A 27,952-nucleotide genomic window follows, 5' to 3' on the forward strand; every position below is an offset into this window, starting at 1 on the left:
TGGACCCACTGATTTGTGACAAATCACAAATACCATTGGTTGCAAATACCCCCTTTTGGGGAAGATAATTGAGAGGGTTATGGCACAGCATTTTCAGGTATTCTTGAATGAAACATTATCTTGACCATTTCCAATCTGGGTTCAGGCCTGATTATGGGACTGAATCAGTCTTTGTCACCCTGATGGATGACCTTTATTGGGAGAAAGACAGGGGGAGTTTTTCTTACTTGATCTCTCAGTGGCTTTTGATACTATTGACCATGGTATCCTTCTGAGCTGACTTAGTGAGATGGGTATTGGAGGCACTGTTTTACAGTGGTTCCATTCCTACCTCCAGTGGCATCACTAGCCGGGTGCGGGGAGTGTGGACTGCACCAGGGTGACACCATGAGAGGGGGGTGTCACCCAGAGTAGGGTTGCCATATTGCCCAGTTAGCCAGGTTTTACCCGGATTCTTTGCATGCAACCTGGCGCCCATTTAACCCCTTAGCTGGCCCGGATTCTCAGCTTTAATTTAAAAAAAAAAATAAGTTTCTAGGTGGTCCGGTTCTCGAGATACACATAAAAACATCAGCCCCCCCATTAAATCTTTTTTTAAACTACTGTATAGCACTTTGTAGCTTTAACCCTGCCCGTTCAGGATTGCAGCTGTGACGTCCTTCCCCGGCACCACCTGTGAAGCTCTCACTTGTGGCTACCAGCAGACAGGAACATCAGGTTCTCTTCTTACCCTTTACAGCTCTAGCACAGATTTCAATAGATCCCCCTGCTAGGCCTTACTATCCAACACTCTGTATCTCTTATAACCTTTAGACTGTGCCTTAGTCTCTGCCAGGCTACCTCGATACCTTGTGTCTATGGGTATAGGTAATTCCCAACCCCCCCTGCAGCCTCTTGCACTGAAGCATACAGCCCTGGGTTTCTCCGTGGGACTGGATACACTTTCCTCCGATCTGCCACTGCCACCATTCGATACAAACTGTTCAGCCTTGGTTACTTTGCTATTCCCCCTGGTATGTGTTTCCCAGCTGAAGGAATCAGGCTTTTGTTTAACCAAGAAATATTTATTTAGTATTAGAAATAACAAGATTACTTAAGGAATGTTTCACAAGCGTATGGTTTCATCTATATTCTGTTATGTACTTGACTTCTTACTAATTGCCTCAGAACTCTGACTCACTTTCAACAACAACAACGACCTCTCTTTCACCTCTCTCCAACATCCACCTCCCAATTCACCACCCAATCCACCACCCAGATTCAACTGTCATTCTTCCATTTATACTCCCAGCCATTCAAACGCTCAGCCAATCATCCAGCATTCTACTGCTCATGTACTCCCCCTCCTCTTTCACTCCACTTACCATGTCTTCTATATAACCAGCACTTACCATATTTACAATATAAGCAGGAACATCACAGCAGCCAATCAGTGAAGTGTTTGGTTGATCTGTGGCAGTGTCTAGTAAACCTCATTGCAAGGCCAGAAAATGGTGGTTTCCCCCCGTTTATCTGAAAATCTCATAAATTGGATAAGTATATACATTTCAGTTTTTTCCCCTCTTGTGTGTAGGAGTCAGATCCTGGGCAGTGTTTTGAAAACCTTCCCAATACTTGCTTCTGTGGGGGTAATAGCATTGCTAATCCCATATGTCCAGAGTAAATCCCATTGAATTCAATAGGATTTACTTTTGAGTAGACATGGTTATGAATGTGCTGAAAATCAATGGGACTTTGGAGCGAATGTAAAAAAGAATTGTGTTTGTGTTCTCTTTCCGCCCCCCCCCCCAGTCCTATTTTAAAGCAAGTAGGCAGGGCTTACTTAGGTGTTACAGTTTTTATTCTGTAGGAAACTAATACTGATTTTGTTAAAACTAATACTGATTTTTCTGCAATGACCAACTGGTTTGACAATAAACTATTATATGGGCTGTATGTATTTATACATCTGCAGTGTGTGTGTAGTCTTTCCAACAACCCTGTGAGGTAGGGTTGGAAACTAAGACAGGTAACCTCCAGGCTGGATTAATGTAATGCACTCTGTGTGGGGCTGCCCTTGAGGATGGTCTGGAAGCTGCAGCTGGTGCAAAATGCAGCAGTGCAACTGCTCACTGGGGCAGGGTAACACCAACAAGTCACCCCGCTGCTGAAAGAATTGCATTGGCTGCCTATTAGCTTCCGGGTTAAGTTCAAGGTTCTGGTTTTGGTGTACAAAGCCCTATGCAGCTTGAGACCAGGATACCTGAAATATTGTCCTTCCCCCCCAGGATACCTGAAATATTGTCCTTCCCCTTATATACCCAGTCGATCACCGCATTCTGCAGGTGAGGATCTCCTGCAGATACCATCTCATCAGGACAGCTGTTCCACACAACATAGGAAGTGAACCTTCAGTGTTTGTGGCCCCAACCTTTTGGAATTTCCTCCCCTTAAATATTAGACAGGTGCCATCTCTGTTGTCTTTTCTGAAGATCTTCCTCTTCCAACAAGCCTTTTAAGTAGATACCTTTATCCCAGTCTGCATCTGTAGTAGAATTGTTTTTAAGATGTTTTTAAAGACGTTTTTAGCAATTTATCACTTCTTGTTTGCCGCCCTAGTCTCCTTTGGCAAGGAAAGTGAAATATCCTAAAGCATCTACGCATCAATCCAATGTTGTCATTTATGTATTTATTTAATATCCCACCCTTCCTCCCAAAGGAGCCAGAGGTCAATTTCCAGGTCGAGGGAAGTAATAGTCCCACTATATTCTGCATTAGTCAGGCCTCATCTGGAATACTGCATTCAGTTCTGGGCACCTCATTTTAAGAAAGATATAGACAAGTTAGAGCGGGTTCAGAAGAGGGCGACGAGGATGATAGCCGGTATGGAGAACAAGTCTTATGAGAAAAGGTTGAAGGAACTTGGCATGTTCAGTCTGGTGAAGAGAAGGCTGAGGGGTGACATGATTGCACTCTTTAAGTACCTGAAGGGCTGTCACATAGAGGAGGGTACAGATTTGTTCTCTGCTGCCCCAGAGGGTAGGACTAGGTCTAATGGTTTTAAGTTGCAGGAGCGTAGATTCAGATTGGACATAAGAAGGAACTTCTTGATAGTAAGGGCAGTTCGGCAATGGAACCGACTGCCTAGGGAGGTGGTGGGATTCCCTTCGCTGGATGTCTTCAAGCAGAGGCTGGACAGCTATCTGCGGGAGATGCTCTAGCCGTGGATTTCCTGCTGTGAGCAGGGGGTTGGACTTGATGGCCTACAAGGCCCCTTCCAACTCTATGATTCTATGATTCTATGAATTTTATCCTGAACCTCTGGCTTCATCATCAGAACAAAGGTTACTGCAGTGTGACACAAGAGCACGGCATTGCACAGAGACGGACTCTTCTCCCATTTGCCAACCTTCTCTCACTGGCCTTTGCCCCATTGCTGCCACTGCACTTTGGGACTTAGCCCCCTAGAGGGCTGGGCAGTTGAATGGAGCAGGAAACAAGGGATAAGAGTGCATGCCACTGCACAGTGCCACAGCTACCTGCTGCCATTTTATTTTATCAATGTCCTCCTCCCAAGTGACAAGAGTGGCAGCAAGCTCAACCAATCCGATGCTATCTTTGGGGTCATGGAGCCAGTAAGGGCTCCAGAGTGGCAAGGGGGCAGGTCAAGGGGGCTCAGTTTCCTGCTGTGTTATCCTTATTAGCCTCACAACCTCAGAGGTGTTATCGGATTGACTGAGGTCACTGGCACTTTCCCCACATTAGGAGTAGCTGAGTAAATTTACATGGCCTTGGCTGCCAGGACAGTGATTCTTAGCATGCTGTAGGCTGCAGACCCACTAGTATTATTGCCTGCTTGGAAGCCCCCAGGCTACAGGGAGCCCAGATCTATACCATGAAGTCTGGGGTTAATGGCAGCTCTGCTTATTACAATGTGAGCTGCCAGTCTTCAAAGTTCAGCTTTCTCCCCAAGGTCTCTAGATATTACATTTCAAAGTGACAGTGGATGCATCCTGCTCCTAGTGCACATGAATGCATATAAATGCCTGGGAATCAGCCCAAGCCTAAAATGTCATTCAGTGTACGTCCTGCCGTTTCACATACTGCACATGCCAAGATATTTATTCCGAGTCCAGAATATATTATAACACAATGCAAAAAACAAACATTGGCACAGGTTTAAGTCCATGGAGGAGAGGCTATTGCATAGCACAACATGCAGAATACAGCACACAGCAATCTGTCATGCGGGAAGAAAACTCAATTTGGTAATAGTGGTGTTAGAAGCCTGCTCCTATTTTCATTTGTGAAATGTTAAAGACTTAGAGGAGCTTATAATGATAAGCCAGAGTTTATCCTACTTTACCTGAACCACAGTGCACAGTGTGCTGATGCCTGCAGCCTGTGTGTTCCTGTTTCACGCCTCTTGTTGCACGAGTGGGTAAACAAACTCACCTTGTTTAGCATGATGTCTGAACCCAGGATTCTGGTTTGTTACTCCCAAGCAAGCCCGGACCATAAGCCAGCAACAAACCAGAGCACACATAACAATAAGCCAGATTCCTAACTTATCCTAGCTTACTTGAACCACAATGTGAATGAGCAGTGTGCTGGTAGACGCAGCCTGTTTGTTGTACCTGCTTCATTCCTCCCTTTGCACGAGTGGGTAGAACAACCCATCATTGCTTAATGTCTGGATGTCTGGATTCTGGTTCGTTGTTCCTAGGCAAGCCAGGATCGTAAGCCAGCAACAAACCAGAGTGACCATGGAGAAGCCATGAGAATAAAGAGGAACCAGAAAAGTCCATACCAGCAACAAATTTGAGTTTAATGATTTCATTCTATTCATACCAGAGGGAGGGCAAGTACAGGAAAACAGATACTTTGAGGGAGGTCAAAAGGCATGAAGCATTGGGAGGACAAGACACAGCTAGAGGTAGGTATGGAAGGGAAATTAGAAAAGACTAAACTAATAAGGATCCAAAAGGGTCAAGCAGGAGGAGGAGAAATAACTGGCTGGATATGGAGACTGGGGAAATAAAGGTAAGGGAAGAAACTGAGGGGGATGGGTTTGGGCATTTGATTGATGCTGAAACACAAGAGACATGAATCAGTGCAAAAACTGGAGTGCTTAGAAATGTAGGTTATTTATACTTTTCATGGAATAATAAAACATTTAAAGTACGTGCAAAACTGCTTTACTGGAACTTTAAGGCATTGTGTCCATCAGAAGATATGGCCTTTCTAAATCTTTGAAAATGAAAGACCACATATATTAAAATATGGAAAAGTTCAGGATCCTCTCCATGGATTTCATATACCATATCCTGTTTTCTGAAAACATCTTTAAACAAACAAACACATCACCATTGATTCCTTCTGACTAATGACAAAACTTAGCTTTCTTTTCATGCCAGGATGATACTGACTTCTTTCAATCATCTGAAAAATATGAAAAGCTGATTTCTGGGTGAAGTTTCAAGAGGATTCCTAAAGATTAATTACAATAAATAGAGGGTCCCTTGAACCTGGAACCACCACAATAATGTAGAAATGGAAGGTGCTTTAATAAAAGCATATCTAAGACATCTTCACACACAAAAGGAGGAACCAGATGCACCAAATTCTTACTATTAATTAAAAATATTAATGGGGTATTTCTCCCTCATCTCTCCCTCCTGGTCATGCTAAAACATCCTGAATACACATGGCTGAAGCATGAGGCTATACATTTTTTCTAGAAAGGCTCTTTTGCTTTTTACAGCTACATTACGCATCACAGATATTCAACAGGCACATCTTTAACCATCGCTGCTTCTCCATGCAGAAAAGGTCATACCCATTGACGCTTCGCCTGTCACACAGCTGAAAAGGCACCAAAATCATAACCGGGGTGGGGGAGGGGGAAGCAGGGAGCCGCAGCCCAACTACCTTGTTCAAGATTCCGTTTGTCTTTTTAGAAAGCTTTTAGAAACCAAGGAGAGATGCATAATTTAGGATTTAGAAAGGGGGTGAGTAAGACTGGTTCCAAAGGAAATCCTGGTTCAAGATTCAGCCCTGTACATTTCATTATTGCTGAATTTTTAATTTCATTTGTATTCTGGTTAAATAAATAATTGAATTAAAATGCTATGCATGCTAGTTACTTTGGGTCTGGTTTGGCAATTTCTGTTATGCATGGAGGAGAAATTGCAATAAAATTCAACAGCCTGACATCTGGGGCAAGGAACTACTGCCTACCGCCATTGCAACAGCTGCCTCTCGCCCCCTTGTCTGGGAAAAAGAACAGCAGAGATATTTTCCAGTTAGTCTCTTGCAGCAAAGAATCTCGAGATACCTTAAAGACTAAGGGGACTTCCAGACTGTTGCTATTTTTTGCTAGGATTGAATCACAAACTGGCAAATTAAGGTCGCATAATGAACATTGATTTGGAGCTCTTGTGCAACAAACCCATTTTCCCCATAAATTATCAGAAAATGCACTGGAAAGTGTGGGATAACATTTATTTGACTCAACATTGGTTAAACAATCAGGGAACTCTGAGAATTTTAGCTCTGCTGGCAACCTTAACAAACTACAGTAGCCAGGATTCTTTGGGGGAAGGCATGGCAATTGAAAGAGAGATATACTACTTTAAATGTATACTGCAGAATGGGCCATTGTCTAGCCTCCCCCCCAAAAATCAGAAGGAATGCTCAACAAACAGCTCATCTGGAAGCAACGTAACAAATTTATTATGGTAAAAGCAATGGTGGAAGAGTGAGGGTGGGAGGAAGACAGGAATGGAATTCCCCAGGCAAACTCTGTGATCTTGTACATTGCATAGAGCCACCTGGCTTTCCCCCCTACGCACTGCAAGGAAAGTCCCATGGTGGTGGTGAGGGGGAGAGATAACTAAAGTTTTGTGATACCCCCCCCTCTCTTGTTATGGCCATTAGCTACAAATGATACAAATCTGACTAATTGAATTCTCCTTCCTCCTCCCGTCAAATAGATCAACAAGGCTGGCTCCCTCCCCAACAGTATGCCTAAGTGCACCCTTTTATTTTCTCCCCTAGAAGTGAATAGTCCCCTTAACTCCTATAGGGAAACCTACAGCCCTGCACTTGGGGACACTCTTGATGCAAAAGGGCAAAAACCTGCCCTACATTCTTGATACTCGGTAACCTCTTGGCAAGGATTCTTCAGGGTGTGTAGTGCAGCCCTCCCTGCACACACATACACCTCTGTGATAATGAGGGACATTTTCCTAATTTATAATAATCGTTGTGAATAAGTGGCTGGACTTACATGAGGCTTAGATTCCTTGAAGTGTATCTTGATTTTTGAGAGGTGACCTTGTGACATTTTGTTCTGAGTTCAGCTGGTGGATAGCTGTTGATTCCACCTGTTATGACCAAAGGATATAGTAAAAAAATATTACCAAATTTTGAAATAAATTTTGCAATGCTTTTCCATTGTTTTAGGTAATTTTTCAGATTTCCCGTTATCTTGAATCTTACAGGCATAATAATAGACATTGAAAGACCTGAAATATTGCATTTGGACTTGGCTCTACATCAGCTGAAGTGAAAGACAACATTTAGAGAGGACAGTTCACAGCCTCCCATCTTGATATTTTTTAGTCCACACATGATTATTCTTCAGGATCACACACACCTCTGGTTATTGTGGAAAAAACCCTTAAAATTGTTCTTCCTCCAAAGAATCCTGGGAACTGTAGTTTGTTAAGTGTGCTGGGAACAATAGCTCTGTGAGGAGTAAACGACAATTTCTAAAATTGTAACTTATACTTCTAAATTATATATTTTATAATCTGGGACAGAAGAGAGAGCCTGGCAGATGCCCTGGTAGGTGTCTGTAGGTGTGTTACAAAAGAAGTCAGGCCTGAATGGAGGCCTGACTGATATAGGCTCTCAATTCCTTGAGATACCAATAAGGAATGGAGACGAGACCAGACAACAGTAAATGTGTGCCTTTAATATACCTTTGCAAAGGGAGGGCCTCAATCAAGTGGCTCTCCCGAACAGTTGACAAGTATCATATTTATAGGCTATTAACGCGTCATATTCATAATCTTTAAGGTTTCACAAGCTCAAAGTACATTAGTAATCAAGAATACATGATGCAATGCTTTCCTAAAATTGTTTAATTTTCCACTTCTCTGTTCTCATCTTCAGACTTCCTTTATCCTTGACCTTTGGTCCTACAAGCTAGCAATAGCATCTCTAATTGCTGAAGAAGTAGATAAACAGAAATTCCTGTATTTTGCACAAAGCAAGCATATGTTATATTTCGCATCAATTGATTTTATTTCAGTGACATTTTAATTTTTAACCCATTGTAACAGGTGCACTGGTGCCCATGAGCACCATGTTAGCAACCGCAGCAATAAGCGAACAATTTTTTAAAAAGATGGGAAGGGCATTATGCATATCTTTAAAAGCCACATATCAATAACTTACTCCGAAGGAGGTATAGAAATGGTTTCAGGAACATAAGTGCATATTTCAGTTCAGGCTTGTGAAGTGTGCCAAGCTGAATCAAATGCTGCTCCAAGGGTCGACTTGCCAGCTCCTCAAGTTCTGTCCTATTGTATGCCTGTCCCAAGGATAGCACCAACAGGGCATAACCTTGGCACTTGGCTCTCAGAGACACTTTTTTGAATGCTTCTTTATCCCACTGACTTGTTTCCCCAGCAGATATAACAATGAGGGCCTTGTGTTTCCTCAGGCTGGGAGCTCCTGAGAAAACATGGTTAATTGTCCACTGGATGGCATGGCCGATGGCAGCTCCTCCCCCCAGCTGTTGAAGAGATTCTTGGATATGTCTTCTCATTGACTGTGTCCTGCCATAAGTCACCAAGTCAAACTCTTTTTTTACTGGAGGATGCTGCATCTGGGGCTTGAAGGATGGTGGAGTGTGGCTAACCACAGCCACCCTGTCACCTACAGAAGATGTCACTGGCTCAGAGGAAACATCAAAATTGTCAAATGCACTGCTCAAGAATCCCTTCAGCTTCTCAAATTCACTGGGACTCATTGTCTGCAAGGTATCCAAAATGAAAGCAGTATCCACGTATGCCCATAGCGGGTGGGTTCTTCTGGTACGTTTGCATGTAGTATTTGGCTTACATTTATCTGGAAGTGAACAAATGTTTTACATATCAGTGCATTAGTGTTGTGGGCCCAAGCCACTGAGATTAGATAGAAACTTTCCTTGCTGAACTTTGTGCACAGGACAAACATTTTCTTATTCAAGCAGGCTTTTTGAGATAGTGTCTGGGTTTCTGTTTATTTTTATGGTGCCTTTTTATTGCTTTATTCTCTGTATGGTTTATTTTTATGTACACCGCTTAGAAATGCTAATGATTAGGTGGTATATAAATGTATATCAATTTACAAACTGCTTGATGGATAGGCTGTATCTTGCACATAAGGTCTGACAGACTGCTCTGTTTGAGGAAAGGATTCAAATCAAATTCATTCACAGCCTCCATTGGGGATAGTGAGAAGGGGGAGATGTTACCTTCCCTTCTAGTGCTTGGTTTGGCTCACAGTTATTTAGTTATTTATAAAAAATGTTTATAGACCATTCCTCATATAAAACATCAGGGTGGCATGCAACAAAATTAACAAAAAGCATAAAATCTAATAAAAACAATACAGAATCATTATAAATACAACTAGCTTATCTTAAAAAGTTTAAACCGCTAAACAGGCCTGTCAACATAAAAAAAAGTCTTCAAGAGATATATGGAGGTTAGCAGTAAGATATGTGTGCTTTGTTGTTATAGAACCCTATAGACTCACTTGAACAGACAGAAGACTGGTGAAAACTCCTTATACTGTATGTAGGCAGAGGGCTTGGATTAAGACAACAGAAGAGAACTTGTGGTCCTGCAGATATTACTGGACCAACATTCCTATTTTTATTTATTCATTGCAATATTTACACACTGTGTGGTGTTTCACTTTTCATGGTTTGTTATAATCAGTTAAACAAATAAAGTTTGAAAGAGGGCTATATTAGAGTAAATGTGGTAGGAGAGAGGGAGAGGAGTGAGTGGGCTGGAATGTTGAGGAATGCTGTGCGCTGATTGGCCTAATGGGAGATAGTGGATATGCAGTATCTGGGCCGAGGATTGAGGAGGGGGCAGTTAGGGTAGGATAGGCAGATTTGTATTTTTATTCTCTGAGGAGATCTTGCAAAGAGTAAGAGAAATGAAACCAGTAATCTTGTAACCACCCACTTTTGGAACAAGAATATGGAGTCAACTTGCTTATATTTCTTACAAATGAATAAAATTCATTTGTTGTCAGCACATGCCTTATTCTTGGCCTAGTTACCAAAAGGGTTTAACTGTGATTAGTGACAAAGCTATACAGTAGACTGACATAAGGCAAACAAGGACAGAAATGGTTTTTAGTGGTTGCAAGGAAATTCCCAGTAGAGAGAAACAGTTCCTGGTAGTTACTCACAGCTGGGATCTTTAGAGATTAGAAAGTGTCCAGAGGGGATGAGGCTTTCTGCTGCCAAGGCCTTTTGTAAGCAAAGGCTGTGAAGCAGGGCAGAAAACAAGGACCCTAGCAACAGCTTTGCTTAACTCGGTGTGTGGAATTAGGATCTCTACTTGCACCAGGCAGAGCATGGAAGTGGAGATTCTGGCAGCATGCAGGATAAGAACATCTAAAGGAAAAATATTTTTTTCCTCCCAGAGGGTAGGATTTGGCAGGGGGAGATACAACAAACTACACTTTCATATAAAATATCACAAGGTGGTAAATATCCCTAGCCACTGGCCATGCTTGTTGAGGCTGATGGGAGCTGGAGTCCAACAACATCTGGAGAGCCACAGCTCCACCATCCCTGAACGGAGACATTCTTATGTGCCTTTCCAATTCTTTGAGGTCTATGTGTTATGCTGATCTCAGGACATTGGACTCCCCGTTGCAAGTTTTTCACCCCCTGAGCCAGATTGCTGATAGGGATCATCCAGAGGATCCAATCCCTGGGTCATTTGCAACAGGCCCAAGATCTCTTTCCCCTGTCCCCTTTCAAACATAAAATTTCTTTTTAAACTTTGCTTATATGGCCGCTAGGTATGCTTCAAAGTGTAGTACTGGTGAGATCCCAGCTATCCACCATCTTAATTTCCCAGAGGTCTGTATAGATATTATTATTGCTATTATCATCATCATCATCATTTATTACTCACCCTTGACCCAAAAGCCCTAGGGCGGGTTCCAATGATTTTAAAATATGACATTAAAAACAATTTAAAACAACCTAAAATCTCAAAATAGGGTGGGTCCTAAAAGTACATGTCTCAGCTGTCAAAGGCCAGGGTAAAGAGGTGCATCTTCAGCATTCACCTTAAATTATACAGCGAGGTTGCCAGATGCACCTCGGTGGGGAGGGAGTTCCACAACTTAGAGACTGCCACAGAGAATGCCCTCTCCTAGCCATCATCCCCAAGGTTCCAAGGGTGGCAGAATTACCAAAAGGGCCCCCTCTGTTGATCTCAACACCCGAGAGGGTCTGTAGAGAAGGAAGCAGTCTTTCAGATATTTTGGACCTAAGTTGTTTAGGGCTTTAAACACTAGTGTGAGCACCTTCATTATTATTATTACTCTTTATTTTTACCCCACCCTTTTTCCAAAACTGGAACTCAGGGCGGCTTACAAATAAAAACTACGCATAGGTAAAAAACATACAAAAATATACAATTAAAATAGAATTAAACTATTCGTGACATTAAAACCATGAATCATCTGGGCCTGGAAACTAACTTTGTGATGCAATCTACATCACCTAGATCCAAGTCACATTAAGTGCTTCAGAAAACATATTAATGACTGGATGAGATGCAGCTTTTTTCCTCCATGGCCTGTTTTGGAATGATGTCAATAGACAAATAAACATGCCACATATTACATTGGAATTAACACAATATTTTCAGGAATGATCCTTATACAGAAGCCAGTACGTATCCTCTTCATAGACCTTTCCAGAAAAAGCAATTTGGATTACCCAATCCAGAATAACTGCTTTGGGTTGTATCCATCTCCAGCAGGGTGGGTAATCTGCACCTCTCCAGATGTTGCTGGACTAAGATTCCCATCATCTCTCACCCAACAAGGTCTCTAAGGACTGACCAGGAAACTGCCTCATAAGGGCATAAATTATGCATTTTCTAAGCACTTGATCGGCCACGTTTGCTGGAGCTGTTAGAGTCCAGCAACATCTGGAGGGCCACAGGTACCCCACTCCTGATCTACAGAAATCATTCCAAATACCTCATAGGGAAGAATAACTGATCATCATCCTGTTGGCCCAGTCCTCTCTATTCTCCTGATCTCTGTGAATTGATCAGAGTATTGTATTGTGCTCTATTCAGGTAGGGGAAATGTGTGATCAATACTCCCTGTTTTTTTCTGGTCTCTACACACATTTCCTGCCTATTCACATAGGTCATTATGCACACGTTCTGACCAATACATGGAGGTTGGGTGTTTACGGGGAGCAGTGCAATAATTTGTATTTATTTGAAAATGTATTATTTGCTGTTCAATTCAATGAATTCTCATATGGGAACATGATATTTGAAAACTGTGTGTCTGTGTGTTTCCTAACTCTTCCAAAGAAGTGGGAAGAATGTACACTTTTTTATTTTAACCACATCAAAAGATTCGGCTGGATGAGACTGTACAGATGCAACAGTGGCAGAGAAGTAATGTGTTGTTTGCTACCATCACAATCATAGAATAGGCCTTCGGATGGGCCTCCTGTTTCATGTTTAATTTGATTCACCATGTGCTTTCTTCCACCTGTGCTTGAGTAATCACCCCTGCAACCTTTACAACCCCTCTTTAAATGATGGAGATGACTGAATTCTGGCAGGTGGAAGAGAAAAGCTAACATATCGATAACCTCCCTATTGCATAAGTCAACTAAAGTTTTGACAGGACAGTAACTAGATTAGCCAAAGAATCTCCCAAAACTATTTAAAAACTAATCAGCTCCATAAGCCTGTGGGGTCAGACTAACTTAATAGGTCCACCAGCAGTGTGGAGGTCAGAATGAAAGCCCCGCCCTAAACATAGAGCAATCTGCCTATGACAATAGGGCAATGATTCCCCCTTCATGCATAAGTGAATGTTTGCACAGGGATATTCTCCACTTAAGAATCAGTACTTACAGCTGTGCTCATGAATATAAGCAATGAGCTCGCATGGCTGCAGAGTGAGAAAGAGGAGAAAGCCTCAGTAATCTGAGAAATACATTATAGGATCTTTCTGAAAATATACGGTACATGTGATGGATACATACTGAAAAGGAAGCTGCACCCTTTACTCCTTTAATACCCTGGAAAGAAAGAAAAAAGCCAGATTACATTGAAATAAATTGCCAAGAAATTACTTTCTATGCTTAGCCAAAATTGATAATGAAGTTAAAAGAGAATCCATTAAGTGAGGCAAATGTAGCAGAATATAACTGATCATTCAGCATAATTGTTTGTTCTGTTGATTTATTTTGCCGTAGAATTATGGGGTGGTCCATTTAAGGATTATAAATGCAACAGATTTTAAAGTGAAATGGTTATATTAAATCATTGTGTTCTTGCTGAACAGGTATGCCCCCAGTTTAAATTGACATTCATAACTGCGATGCCTGGCTGAAAGACTCCTATGTATCTTTCATAAAAACAAGTCAAAAGATGTTCACTATACATGTAGAGAAATGACAACCTGAATGGTACAAGTAAGTTTTTGTTGCCAGAGCTGAATCCCATTCATGTGGTACATGTTTAAAAGCATATTTATTTATTTATTAAATTTAATAGTTGTCCATCTGGCTGGCTGTCCAGCATAAACCACAATACAATAAGTCTCAAATGTACTACATATGCACAAAGACATCCATGCATACATCCATAAAGTAAATGCAGAACTCACTTTACATAGTGTCTTAGTCCTTGTCTCTCTGTACTGACACCTTGCTCTGAACTTATTTTAATGTGTGTTCAATATTTGTCCTTCACCTCCAATAGATACATAAGGCACAGCTAGGAATCCAGCTATAGTTCCTTAAAGTAGCATATAACCTTCCATAAGATGAGTCCAGTTTCAGCGACAAGCACAGCAAAATGTCTTTAGAGCAGTTGCTGCTTTGCTTAACAAAGTATATCCACTGATATAACACTGTGTTAAGCCTGACGCTCTCACATTACAATTGTCTTTACATATTGAGGCTGCAGGTAGGGCATACTGGCAAGAAACAAGTAATCTGTAAAACAAACAAGTGAGCCTTATTCTCAGATTGGGATGGGGAGGCCTGTGGCCCTCCAGATGTTTTTGGACAATTCCCATTATCCCCATCCATTTGCAGGCTAGGGCTGATGGGAATTGGAATCCAGCAACATCTGGAGGGCCACAGGTTCTCCATCCCTGTTCTAAGAACCCAGTTACTCCAGCATAACCCAATCCACTCAGGAAAGGAATATATGCATTATCTATGTTGACATGGAAAGGAGAAAATTATACATCACACATAGCCTACTGTTATTATTGCTCGTTTTCACACTGGTTGAGTTTTCCATACAAATAAAGTTGCACAAAGCAAACATGATAGATTCACATACCCTATGTCCTGGAGGACCATGATCTCCCAATGTACCTTTCAGGCCAGTAGCACCTGCCGGACCCTAAAAGCAATGACATGGGGGGGGTTATACCCTTTAAAATCCATTTAACCTCACATATTTGGCACTGTAGAAAACATGAATAATCCTAATGGTAAGATCCAGGACAGCCAATAACTGAACTAGAGTTATTCCTAAGAATAAGTTACTGGTATTAGGAGAGTGCTGCTTTGTGCCCTAAGAAAAACGAAAGCATAATTACTCCAACTTAATCTCAGTTTTTCTCTGTTATTAATTACATTTATATCCTACCCTTCTTCCAAGGAGGTCTCAAGGGCATCCTTAGGTTTTCCCCATTTTATTGCCACAACAACCCTTAGATTAATGTTGCCAGTGAAGTTCATGGCTGAGAGGCCGGGCCAGCACCAGAGGGCGGCCAGGTCAGGCCCTGGCAAAGAGCCCCTCAAGTCCCCTCCTTAGGGAGAGTAGTGTCCCTGTTCTGCAATGCTCTGCAGTGTCAGCTCCCGACCCTGCTGCAGATCATAGAGAGGAAGCTCCCAGGCACCCTCCCAATACAGTCAGTGAGGGCTTCAATAAGCCTGCACACACATCCCACCTACCTCTCCCATCTCTGTGAATGACATGAACACTGCATGAGCATGCCTACCACCAACCAAGATGACAGCAAGGGCTTCCCTAAGGGGCTTATGCCCCTGCCGCCGTCTTGGTTGATGGCAGGCATCATTCACAGGGACGGGAGAAGTAGGTGGAACATGTGGGTGGGCTTAACCACACAACCTATATGGGGGGTGGGTTAGGCTATGTCACTGTGGGCCTGGGGCAGGCTGGTGCCCAAGGGCCCAGTCAAGCTTGTGCTGGCCTTGCTGAGAAGGGAACAAACCTATGTCCTCTAATGCCAACATTCTGTCTACTAAATCACACAAACCCTCATGATATGAAGGGCTTAAATCCAGATCCTTTTCCATGTCAGGTTTGTGGATAGGATTAAAAGTACATACGCAACTGATGTAAGCAGTATTAGGGTTGGTTTTGTTTACAAACCCAGTGAAGATACAAAATTCATTTTGATATTAATGGAATATAAAAGATTGGCTTGCCATTTGCCCAAGGATTCCTTTTGGCCCACATTCTCCTGGAATGTCAGGGTCGCTGACATCACCCTAATTGAAACAGATAAAACAAAATACATTTGAGGGAAATTGGCCATGAGAAGCTTATAGTTATCTATTAAAATATCTATAGCCTGCTTTTGTACCAAAGCACCCTCAAGCAACTAACAACAAATATACCAAATACTTACTGGAAAACATTATTTTGGTGTAGGATTCAGTCACACACCCGCAAATTCAGGTTGCACAAGTATAGCTGATTGGGAGGTCTTACACAACAAACCTGCTTCTCCAGATGACTGGACTTTTTGAGATAAGAAAACTGATGGGGAAATGCACTGGAACATAATGTGGAGTAACACTTGCTCTGATGGCTTCCCTTCCGCCGTAGTCAGCAAAGAAACATAGTGCACTTCCTTTCTGCATAAAGAAAACCTGCCTTTTCTGCAAATAGGGATGGAAGGATCTGTCAATTGTGGTTCTCTCAGTTTCTCATATTCCCAATCTTAACTTCAGTTCTCTGCTGCAATATGCAAATTAATTTTTTTAAATCCTCATGAAAATTCTTGTTTTAATAATTAATAAAAATAATTAATTTTGAATGCACCTCCTAATTGATTTTTGAATGCAGTTTTGACTAAGGTGCACGTTTTTTCAATCAATGTATCCTAATATAATGCATTTTGTATGCTATTTTCACTAAGGTACATTTTATGCAGACTTTCCCCTAAAATGTGCATTTTTTGTAAACACTGTTCACTGCAAAATTCGAATAAGAGCACATTTCAAAGGATGGCTGTGTTGTGGTTCTCATATTATTTTGGAAAGTGTGCATTTGAAAGATGCAGCTCTGAATGAAAACTGAATTGCATTCCTCCCCCATCCCTACTTGCAAAGCAGTATGAGAGAAGGTGTTCTACCCAGGACAGCACACTGTTAGCAGTGTCCCTTTCAGGGCAAGGTGCCCTGTTTTCAGTCATTCCACATGGTGGGAGCTCTTCCTCCATGCCAAGTGACAGAAAACAAAAAGTTCTGTGTAGGAGCACAAGCAGAATAGGGATGGGAATTTGGTTCAGTTTGCATTTCAATGCAAACGTGCCTAATTTGTACGTCTTGAAGCATCATACAATCTGGAACATAGCAACCCTTCAAAATTTGCACTTCTCCAAATGTTATGATGCAGTTTTCCAGACACAAAATGTGAACAAAAATATTAGGTTAGGGGAGTGTCCGTTAGTGGATAGTGTGCACAACAATGGATAGAAATGTAAATATTTAAATGCATTATATCAGAGGAACTTGCTTGCAAAAATGTCTATATCAGGTGAAATCCCATACGATATGTAAATGCACACTAAAATGCTGATGATTTTTTTTTTAAATCACAAACTGATGTAGAAATACAGCAAACTGAAATTAAGATAGGGAAAATGAGAAAATCAGAGAAACCAAAATCCACATGATTTGTCCATTCCTAATTAAGGGTGGGAAAGCAGCCATCCCTCCTGACCTAATGTCATTCACAGAAATTAAGAAGGGCTAAGGCTTTTCAAACAGCCCCTACTCAATTGCTCAAAATACACCTACTCATAATAAAACTGGGTAAAAATAAAGATAATCAAATGATGGAGTGGAAGGATCGGAAGGAGGCACAAATGAGAGCTTTCTCTCCCACACAGTTAGCAGACATGGGACCTAATCTGTATCAGAACTGCAGTGAAGGGCAAAGTCCCCCCGTAGCCCACTGCCTGAGTCCTAATCCAGATCTGGTATTGATTTTTTAAAAGCAGTTCAAGAGATTTCTAATTGTACAAACTCTGTCACTTCTAGTCCCAAATATTTATGTTGATGCCTGTAATTGCCAGCTTGATTGTGAATAAGTCCAAAGAAGATGTTTCTATCACTGATATCACTGATGAACGATTTGGTGAGTGACAATCTGGAGTGCTACAGCATGCTCCTAGCTGTCTGGGATCTCTTGACTAAGGCATAGTATCATTTGCCAATCAGGAACACTATGTACTTTCTTAATGAACTTTCAGCCAAATAATTACCCTTTTATAACAAGAAGACTGTTCATCTGCTGTCAAATTTTATTTGCATATATAGTTACCAAAATGTTAAATCACAGAGAAAACTGTTAAATGCAGTAGAGATGTTGCCTTTTTATTTTATATTGTAATTTTTTAAAAGAACAATACCTTCTGACCCATAGCTCCAGGAAATCCTTTTTGCCCCTGTAACTCACAAATGATTGAAAAAAATAGTCATGCGTATGGTACTGTTTTAAGGTCAACAGCAAGGAAAAGGGCATTTGTCAGTTCTCTCTCCCCTCCAACTTCAGCTTCTCCAAAGGTGTCTTCCAATAGAGTTCATCCACTCTCTCCCTATATAGCACAACCACCCTTTTATCTTCCGAGTCTCTCCTCATATTCTAGACTTCTCATGGGATTCATTTGATGTCATTTCACACTAGCTACTTATATCCAACTGTGAACTCTTGTAGTCAGCTCACTTCTTCCCTTCACCAACATTCAAGGCTTATTCACATCCCTTTTACACGAAAGCTACGTGTTCTTTTAATTAGAAACGAGAGAGAAATGTTAGTGCAATCAGTGAACCCTGCGGTGCAAAACATTTTTTAAAAAACAGAAAGTATGCAAAGCGCAATGAGGACTGAACATGCTCAGTGTCAGGGGTCACAGAGCACTCAATGTCAGTAGGAAAGGGAAAATGGAAAAATGGAAAAATGGAGTGGGGGGGAGACAACAATGAACTGGCCTGCTTGACTCCCTTATAGCAGGATGGGGAAATGTTTTTTTACCATGGGCTGACTTTGACAGGTAGGTGTGGCAACCCACAGCTCAATCACACAATGTCATTATGACATCACATGATGGACAGGTGGGTTGTCCCACCCACCTGTCAAAATCCCTTGCATGGGGTTCCTAAACTTGGGAACCACAGCACAAGGGGTGTTAGCCCTGTGCTTTGCAAGCTTCCACACACTTCTCCTTTCCACCACATCCCCAATGTTGGAGGTGGAAAGGGGAAGCACAGGGATGCTCACAAAGCCCTATAAGGCTTACAGTATCCTGGACGGGGGCAAGATTGGCAGGCTGACTGGAACCCTGAACAGGAGCATGTCTGTTAGATGCGTTATAGGTTCCATTTGTCTGTACTAGTGGTTCCCAAACTTTGTTTTCCCCAAGGACCACTTGAAAACTGCCGAGGGTCTTAGTGGACCAATTAATGTTTTTTCTGCCCATTGTACCAGTTGTAATGCACTGTGCTAGATGCTGCATGATTTTTAATCGCATTTTATTGCTTCTTTTATTTCTTATATTGTATTACAATTTGCATTCCATAGAATAGAATACAAAATACAGTAATAAATAATAAAATACAATATAAAAATATAAGAAGCAATCAAACACAATTAAAAATCAATATTTAATGCCCTGTTCAAAGCTGTTCCTTCTGCTGTTCTTCACAAACCCACCTAGGACCACCTGAATGAAGCTCATAGACAACAGTTTGGGAACGGCTGGTCTATGTCAACAGCAAACTCAGTGGGTTGAGTTGAGTGCCTATCAGTTTCAAAGCAAAAGGGGGCCATTCCAAAATTACATATTGGTTTCTACACACTTAAGAGACTGTACACTTATAGAAATGTGTACCATGTACACATTTATATTTATATTAAAATAAAAAGGAAAGGGAAAAAATCCTCAGACAGCCCAGTGATGATGCAACATGCCTTAGTGCGCTTGCCCTCCAGAACCCACAAAGTTCAACTGAAAAATGGAAAATCAGGAGGAGTGAAAGAGTTGGCCTACCTGAGTCCCTAACAGCTTATACTATGCCAGTGGAAGGCATTGATGGGTGGCTGGAACCCTGAACAACAAGCACTCCTATTAAGGTATGCTATATATTCACTGGGGGAAAGTTTCAGGGCAGCAGGAAAGAGAAATTGTGTCCTTTTTGTCTCCTCCTGAATCTTTTAGTATAGTGGATGGTTTTTTGAAAAAAAAATTTAACATCTTGGTATATATCATAATTCCCCCTTCCACTATATTATAAGATATTATGGACTTGAGTTGGCCAATGCATGTCCATTCCCTGTTATAAAAACAACTAACACCCTCAGTACTCCATTGCTCAGATGCCATCAACATTCCGTAGGTCCTGGAAACCGCCTGCCCTTGTCTGGCCATGTAAGGGATTTTTAATTTTCTTTCTCAGAGTTCTGTATATGTGGGGAATCACCTGAGTATACAGTATCCACCACACCAGAAGTGGGGAATGTGTGGCCCTCCAGGCGTTGCTGGATTGCAACTCCCATCAACCCTGGCCATCGGCCATCCCTGACTCATCAACTTACTGGAGATGATGAGAATAGGGATCCAACAAAATCTGAGGAACCACAGGTCTCCTATTATTATTATTACCTCTGCACTACATTATTGTTAGTGCTCCTGTTTGCTGCCAAACAGATAGATACCAAACCACCACGTTTGATATTGCAAAGCAACACCGAAGCAGATTATCTGTTGCCCACACTTTGAAAACAATCTGTATTTTATTTGCATTCATTCCAACTGATAATGATTTGTAACACAATTATGCATCTTTGGGTAAAATATTGTTGTGTATGGCATTATTTATTTATTTATTTATTACATGTATATTCCACCTTTCCTCCCAAAGAATCCCCCCCTTATAATCTGCTGCCATCCCCTGCATTACAGGCATACAACCAGCAAGTGGCACCACCTGCCATTGCCTCTCCACGGTGTGAAAAGATTCAGCTGTTCTGAATTTCTGTGAGCACTCAAGAGTTCCCTCTCGTGTGGACAGCCTATGCACTTATAGGAAGCTGCCCCATAGTAGACATGCTCTGAACACCCGGAGTTGGGGAGGAGCCAGTACAGGGCCAGATGGTGGGGGCAGGACAAGAGCACAAAACTCCACTCTTCTCTTTCACACAAGTATTGCTGTATGCTTCAGAATGACCAAATGCCCCTGTTGATGACTGAAAAGTTAGTTATGATTGGAACACGGTAATTGGAATTACAACACTTTTGGTTGCATTTAGATGCATAGAAGCATTTATCAAACTGCAGCAAGGTTCACAGTATAGATATTTCCCTGAAAGGGAAGAAAATAAGGGATCTTTAGCTGCCATTCATATGTATTCTCCAGTAGTTGAATGAAATGGGTTTTAATCCTGAAGATCTGTATTTACTGAAGAATTGTTTTGTTGTCTACATGTGCTGTATTGTTTGGATAATTTCCGTATGGTGTATATAGTAATCTATGTTTGGCATTATGTCGGTGGCCTTGGTTTGCTTTATTCATTCATCCAACACTACGTTTCATTTTGTTCCTGTGATTTTGTCTTTTTTGTTGTACATATTGGGAACCTCCCCTCTGTTTCTGTTATCAATAACGTTGTGGCCATGTTTTACCCAGCCTTTGACTCCATAAGGTCCTGTAGGCTTGCAGCCCTGCACCTAGGGCACAAACAGAATAAACCAAAGATGAAAGTTCTAGGGAATGTTTTGTTGTGGTTGAAATGGGATGTGTGATACTGGTGGGCTTTATTGTACACTGTTTAATATATATATATATATTGGATTTTAATTGTAAGCTGATTTGAGTGATTAGGCTGTAAAGCAAGGTAGCAATTTAGAAGAATGAGAAAATAAAATGTTTGCTATGTTTTTACATACTTCCTTGACTTCCTTTCATTCCATTCATTCCTTGAATTCCTCTTTCACCCTAGAATCATATTTCACAAAAAGAGAAAATAGAATACAAACAAATCATGCCTCTATCTTATTTCTGTGCTTAAAAATTATTTAGGAACTGAACATGAAGTCTTGGGATGCCATCCTTTTTCCATCCCCACTAAAAAGGATGAATGGAAATGAGGTAGATTTTAACTTCACTTGACAATTGTGGAAGCAGGTGCTGGTGTAAAGTGCAAAGCCTGTGTTTCAGTGGGATCTTTATGAAGTAACTCTGAACAGCTTCACTGGGGATCTTCCTTTTTTAAGACTCTCATCTCCTTGTCTGAAACATATTTTCAGGAGCCCTTTCCACACTGTTGGAGAATTTCAGCTTCTCCTCTACTGGGGAATCTTCAGCAAAATAGGCTTCCCAAGTTTCCCACCTGCAAACAGGGTGGAAAATTTCTATTGCAACTGTGGATTCAGTTTAAATTGTTCAATATTTTGTTAATATTGCTGAAGAGTTTGGTTCCTAATGTTTCCAGACACCCCTCTCTTTGCCAGTTGCTTTCTTCACCCACCGCTAGAAACAAATGATATAGTTTCATTCAGCATTAACAGAGCCAAAATTCTCAACAACAGAAAATTGAGCATTAATATTTTTGCCACCCCCTTTCAACTGCTGGAGAGTTCTGCTCCCTTCAAAAAATTGGTAAAATACCCCACTCAATTTCACTATTCACAAATAGGATAGAAAATTTTGGGAGGCCATTTTCACTGAGGTTTAGACTGATTTCCTTACTACCAGAATCTTTATGCATTAAGGTTATATTACTCCTATCTATGAATGTTCCAGAGTTCACAGCTACAACATCAAATGACCCAATTGACCTGCTTGACCTGTGTTGGTCAAGAAGTTAAACTTTTCATTAAACACCTGGTCTAACCAACTAGCATCTCTTGAGATTCAGATTTGCTTAGAAACTAAACACCTTCTTGAAAGTCCCTTTTCTATACTTCACCATATCCGCCACAAATTCACATTCAAGTGCAGGAATTCCTGAGGCCAATTCTATGAGGTGTCGTATTACTTGAAACAGAGTAAGCAGGCAAATTAACACTTCCATTCCAAAAAAAGTTATTAAAATAAAATATAAGAGACTCACAAGTATTCTCATGATTTCCAAATGCAGCATAAAGCTTTCTTTTCTTTTTTATTGTTAAAATTAATTTCACCAGTGTTTGCCAAGATTAACTGAGAAGAGGCAAACTGTGGAGCAATCTATTAGTCTACTAAACATGGTCTGTTCTCTGTGATCTAATAGGCTTCAGCTATACTTAAATATTTCAGGTTGCTTGATATATGAAGACACAGGTGGAACCCTAACCCCACTTCAATCAGGGAGGGTAGGACTGCACTGTTCATCATCTTATCTTCCATTGGCCTGTTTTTAACTAATGTAGTGCTGAGCACAACTATGGGATAATTAGCCACTTTCTCCAGTAGAAGTCAATGCAGCGGCAAAGATGGCGTTACATGCTTCGCTTCTGAACATCATGGGTCACTGCTGGTTACCAAGAGGGAGAGGGGAAGGGGCAAGGGGAAGGGAGCTCAGCACAGCACAGGCGTGGCAATGTGGTTGCAAGAGCTTCAGATTGGTTCTGCTGCCACAGCCATACTACGGTGAGCTCCCCACACCTCACCTCACCTCACCTCTCTCTCTCTCTCTCTCTCTCTCTCTCTCTCTCTCAGTAAGTGGCAGTAAGCCTCAGCATCTAGAAAGCAGGTACACAATGCCACCCCACCTTTGCCACCTCACTGACCACTACGGACTTGGCTCTACAATGCAGATGATGCAGACTGTGGAAATATGGATATCTCTGCACCAATACACCTGAACAGTTTTAATTTTGACCTGTGGACCTTTAAATCCTTGCGGTCCAGGAAAACCACTAAGACCAGAGGTTCCTCTTCTTCCCTATAGCAAAGAAAGAAAGAAAGTGCTTAAAAGCTGTATTCATCAAGGCACAAGTTTAATTAGAGGGCACATTAGTCAAGATGGCAAATATCCGTGGTCAAATCTCTCCTCTCTTCACATTTTTGCAAACAGCAGGTCTGGGAGCCCCCAGTTCAGATTGGAAATGTAGCACAGGATTGGGGTTAATTTTTCTTCCCATGCTGTTTTCAGATGATAACATTGCCCTCCCCCACGCTAGCAGCTATTTGCTAGCTATTGCTAGAAGAGCAATTTTCATGAGGAAAATGGCACAGGAGAACGCTAACCTCCCCAATGCCAAGGTCCAGGACCAGATCTGAATTGTGTGTGTGGGGGGGGGGTACCTACAGCTGACATTTACAAATATTTAAAGAACAAGAGATCTAATTATGGATTGCCATTGTCTCATCTATTTTAGCCTGTATGACCAAAATAACAAAAATAATTGTCACATTTCTAGTGGGATCTTCTATGCTTTTTCTAGAATCTTCACATTTAAGAGGGTATGATAGATACATTGACTACACTGGGTTATTTAGCTTAACTGTGCATGTCGGAACCTTCCCTGGGGTGGGAAAATTTAGTGTTAGTAGCATTCTGAGGGTGAGCTGCAAGCCTTAGGCTCATGCATCCCCCCTTTCTAAGATGGTGTGGTCATGAGGAGATCAAAAGTTTCCACTTTAATTTTAGATTAACCATAGTTTAGCATTACCCTAATCTGTGGCCAATTTTAGCTATGCTTAGCAAAAGCATGCCAACCTCTAAAACTATGGCTTGAAGTTGGCTTGTTACTAGTTACCACTAATCATAATTAAGACTTTCTGCTGCTTGTCTGGGTTTGGGTGCCATGACAGTTAGTATGAAATGGAAGAGAAAGCTTCAAAACTCATCCTCATTGCCATACCAGAGAAGGATGGGGAGTGTGTGAGCCAAGGCTCATTGCAGCTTGTCCTTGATATTCTAAACCATGGTTTTGTACAGGACGGCGCAAGGATTATCTGGATCTACTGGTAAATCTCTGGGTAATTTGCAATAGACAAGGATTTCAGATTCCCAGTGGATAAGAACAGCTACATGACTTTTCCAGTCCACTCTAAATTATATGCTGACACCAAGATAGCTTGGCTCTAATTAAAGCCAAAATTAATTAAAGCCAAAAGTGTATTTCAACCAATAGAAAATGGGGGTGTTGATTTTCCTTGCTTTGAAAAATACTATGAAGCAACCAAGTTGAACCATTTAACCTCATGGCTCACTGAAGAAAAAGCCACCAGATTGGAAGAACAGGCATAATCTACACATCTTAAACATTTACTTTGGCACTGGAATAGAGAAGACACTATTCATACTCAATCTAATCGCCTTATTTAAAGTTTGGCATAACTATAATAGTAAATTTATCACACTGCAGTTTATTATAATCAGCAACAGACATATAAACATTTATTAGGAAACAAACAGATGTGAGAGGAGGAGGATCTAGTTGAGATCAAATTTTTGTTACAAAATGGATTAATGAAGAGTTACGGACAGATCACTAAAGAGACAAATAGTCGCATATCCTGATAGTCCAATACCTTCAAGTGAAACATATAGTAAATTCTATCATAGCAAGGCATGAGTCACTTAAGAGACTATACTAAATTTAAAATCATGTTAACTAAGCACACAATCAAAGGAATTCTAAACCAACTATATGGACTCGTCATAGATTTAGATGCCCTTATTATTATTATTATTTATTATTTATTAGGCTTATATCCCGCCCGACTAGCAATAGCTCTCTGGGCGGTGAACAGCAGAAAAATACAATAATACAATAAGAAAAACTATACAGTGCAAAATCCAGTTAAGTTATATTAAGTTTAAAAGTACAGTTAAAATGCTTTGGGAAAGAGGAAGATTTTAACTTGGCGCCGGAAAGATGACAGTGTCGGCGCCAAGCGGACCTCCTCGGTGAGACTATTCCACAATTCGGGGGCCACCACTGAGAAGGCCCTAGATCTTGTCACAACCCTCCGGGCCTCAGTGTGAGTTGGAACCTGGAGGAGGGCCTTCGTAGCAGAACGTAGTGTACGGGCCGGTTCATAGCGGGAGAGGCATTCCGACAAGTATCGTGGTCCCGCGCCGTACAGGGCTTTATAAGTCAATACCAGCACTTTGAATCTGGCCTGGAGACATTCTTACTGCTGGTATAGCACAGTGGGGAGGTGAGCCTGGCTGGGAGTCCAGAGTCTGTGAGTTCAAATCCCCACTCGTTTCTCCTGGGTGTCAAGGGCCAGCTAAAGATCACCCCCACAGTAAGTGGCTCAGGGGTTATGTGCCCTGCCACCTGTGCAGCCGTGGCAAGCTGCATAGTCCCAAGGAACCCATTTGCCCCCCAGCTGGCAGTTGTGGACAAGGAAGGGGCTGGCTTGTGCAGCCGTGGCAAGCTGAGCAGGCCCTAGCCGGCTGGGGAGGACTAGCCTCAGAGGAAGACAATGGTAAACCCCCTCTGAATACCGGTTACCATGAAAACTCTATTCATAGGGTAGCCATAAGTCAGTCTCGACTTGAAGGCAGTCCATTTCCATTTTCAGACATTCTTATCAGAATAATTGGGAAAATGAACTGCACATAAACATCCCTCAAATGACATTGAGTTGGTAATATATCCCACAGCTCATGGTGTACATCAACCTCCAAGAAAACTTTCACAAATTGATCTGTGGGTGATACTTACTATCCATATAGATTAAGCCAAATATATACTAACTCAACAGATACATGCTGAAGTTGTGATATAAACACTGCAAATATGTCTCACGTGTTTGGGGCATTTCCTAGAATCATAATTTATTGGATTCTAATACTGAATGAAATTAAAACAATGATTGTCAATTACCTATTCATAATCTACCCTGATGATAGAGAAAAGATTGTTCATTTATTGTCAGCAGCACAATTATCATTTAAAAACAGAAAAAAGATTGATCCACCATCTGTTCAGATTGCTTCCTAAAGATCTGAGATTTAGCTTACAAACTTTTTTTTAAAAAAAGAAATCTGTGAATGTCAGTCTACAACTGGTAGAGCTATTGTATTTATTTGGATTTCCCCCCAACAATTCTAAGTTCTTAGACAAATCGTTATCTCAGAGGATTTACAGAGAGTCTTCAATCGGTTATTCTAGAAATGAGCAAAGTCTCCTCAGCTCAAACTGGGAAAGGAATGGCAATTATTTTATTTATTTATTAGGTTTATATCCCACCCTTCCTCCCAGTAGGAGCACAGGGCGGCAACCATGGATTTTTTAAAAAAGAAATACTTATATATCAGCTCATAATAATTGCAAACATGCAAATCCTTTCTGGGAGGCATGCATGCTCTCATGATGCCTCCTGGGAATGATGTTCCTGCCTTTTAGCAGGGGCAGATTTGCCTCACTTCTCCCCCTGCCTAAAAGAAACTTGAGTTGGTCTCTCCCGAAGGAGTTGGCAGACCATTGGAGCAGGAGTGCCCAATGGGAGGGGACAATTTAGCCCTATATTTGAGGTGTTCTGCACCCTCATCCTTTTCAGGGGTAGCAAGAAGGGGTAATTTCCCCCCTAATCCATGGCTGGAAAACCAACACGGCGGGGGCTTGTGTGCCCAGGGGTGTGGAGAGATGCTTCCTTCCCACATGTCGATATCACTCCATCTGCCTGTACATATAGACTGGCGTCATTGAGCCCTTTCTTATACATTTGTTATATGTAAATAAATATAACCTTTTCTCCACTATTAGTGTGTCTCAAGTATTCTTTCAGGGTGTGCTGGCAACTGAGTTGAGGATGAGGAAAGGTAGCCTGTTCCTCGAGAACCCTTTCCTTTTATGGCCTCCCATTGTTAGATATATTTGACCTTTGACCAGTTGACCTTTGTTTTTATTGTATTTTTAATGTTTTTTATTCTATGGTGGTGGTTGTTTTTAACATGTTGTAAACTGCTTTGATGTTTTTCACAAAGTAGCAGCATACAAATATTTTTATAAACAAATAAATAATGTTTTTCGAGAAAGGGTTGGTTGCTTTTACCATAACAAACTGAGTTTTGAAATTTTGCATTGCACGAGCAAAGAGACTAAAACTTCAACAAAAATTATTTTAAAAAAGGAAAAATAGAAAGGAGACAGCAATATGATTTATCTGTACAAACATTGAGTAAATTTATTCACTATCAAAATGACAAAATACAAGATGCAATTCTGCCACATGCTGTGTTAGGAATAATTTGAGTAAAATAATTCTGTTAGCATCTCTCTCTTTTTCTCTCTCTCTCCTTCTCTTTTTCTCTTCCTCCTCTTTGTAGCTCTTCCTTTCTCTCCTCCCCTCCTGCTTTTTCCTATTTTATGAAGAATGTGAAAGGGCTAATTCAGGAGTCACCAACCTTTTTTGACCAGAGGGCACATTTGAAATTTTGAGAGAATGCAAGGGACACCAGCCACA

General features: G+C 41.3%; 1 protein-coding gene across 1 annotated transcript in view; it reads right to left on the minus strand.

The window, feature by feature from the left end:
* Positions 1 to 7,266: 7,266 nt before the first annotated feature.
* LOC133365517 (collagen alpha-6(VI) chain-like) overlaps positions 7,267 to 27,952 on the minus strand; it is a 59,549-nt gene continuing 38,863 nt past the window's right edge. The window contains 9 exon segments of the mRNA XM_061587498.1: positions 7,267 to 7,367; positions 8,446 to 9,120; positions 13,291 to 13,348; positions 14,625 to 14,687; positions 15,743 to 15,805; positions 17,956 to 17,991; positions 20,832 to 20,905; positions 21,490 to 21,538; positions 23,406 to 23,468. Of these exon segments, the coding sequence (XP_061443482.1) occupies positions 7,267 to 7,367; positions 8,446 to 9,120; positions 13,291 to 13,348; positions 14,625 to 14,687; positions 15,743 to 15,805; positions 17,956 to 17,991; positions 20,832 to 20,905; positions 21,490 to 21,538; positions 23,406 to 23,468 (1,182 nt within the window).

The sequence above is a fragment of the Rhineura floridana genome, chromosome 10 (assembly GCF_030035675.1).
Source record: "Rhineura floridana isolate rRhiFlo1 chromosome 10, rRhiFlo1.hap2, whole genome shotgun sequence".
NCBI lineage: Eukaryota > Metazoa > Chordata > Lepidosauria > Squamata > Rhineuridae > Rhineura > Rhineura floridana.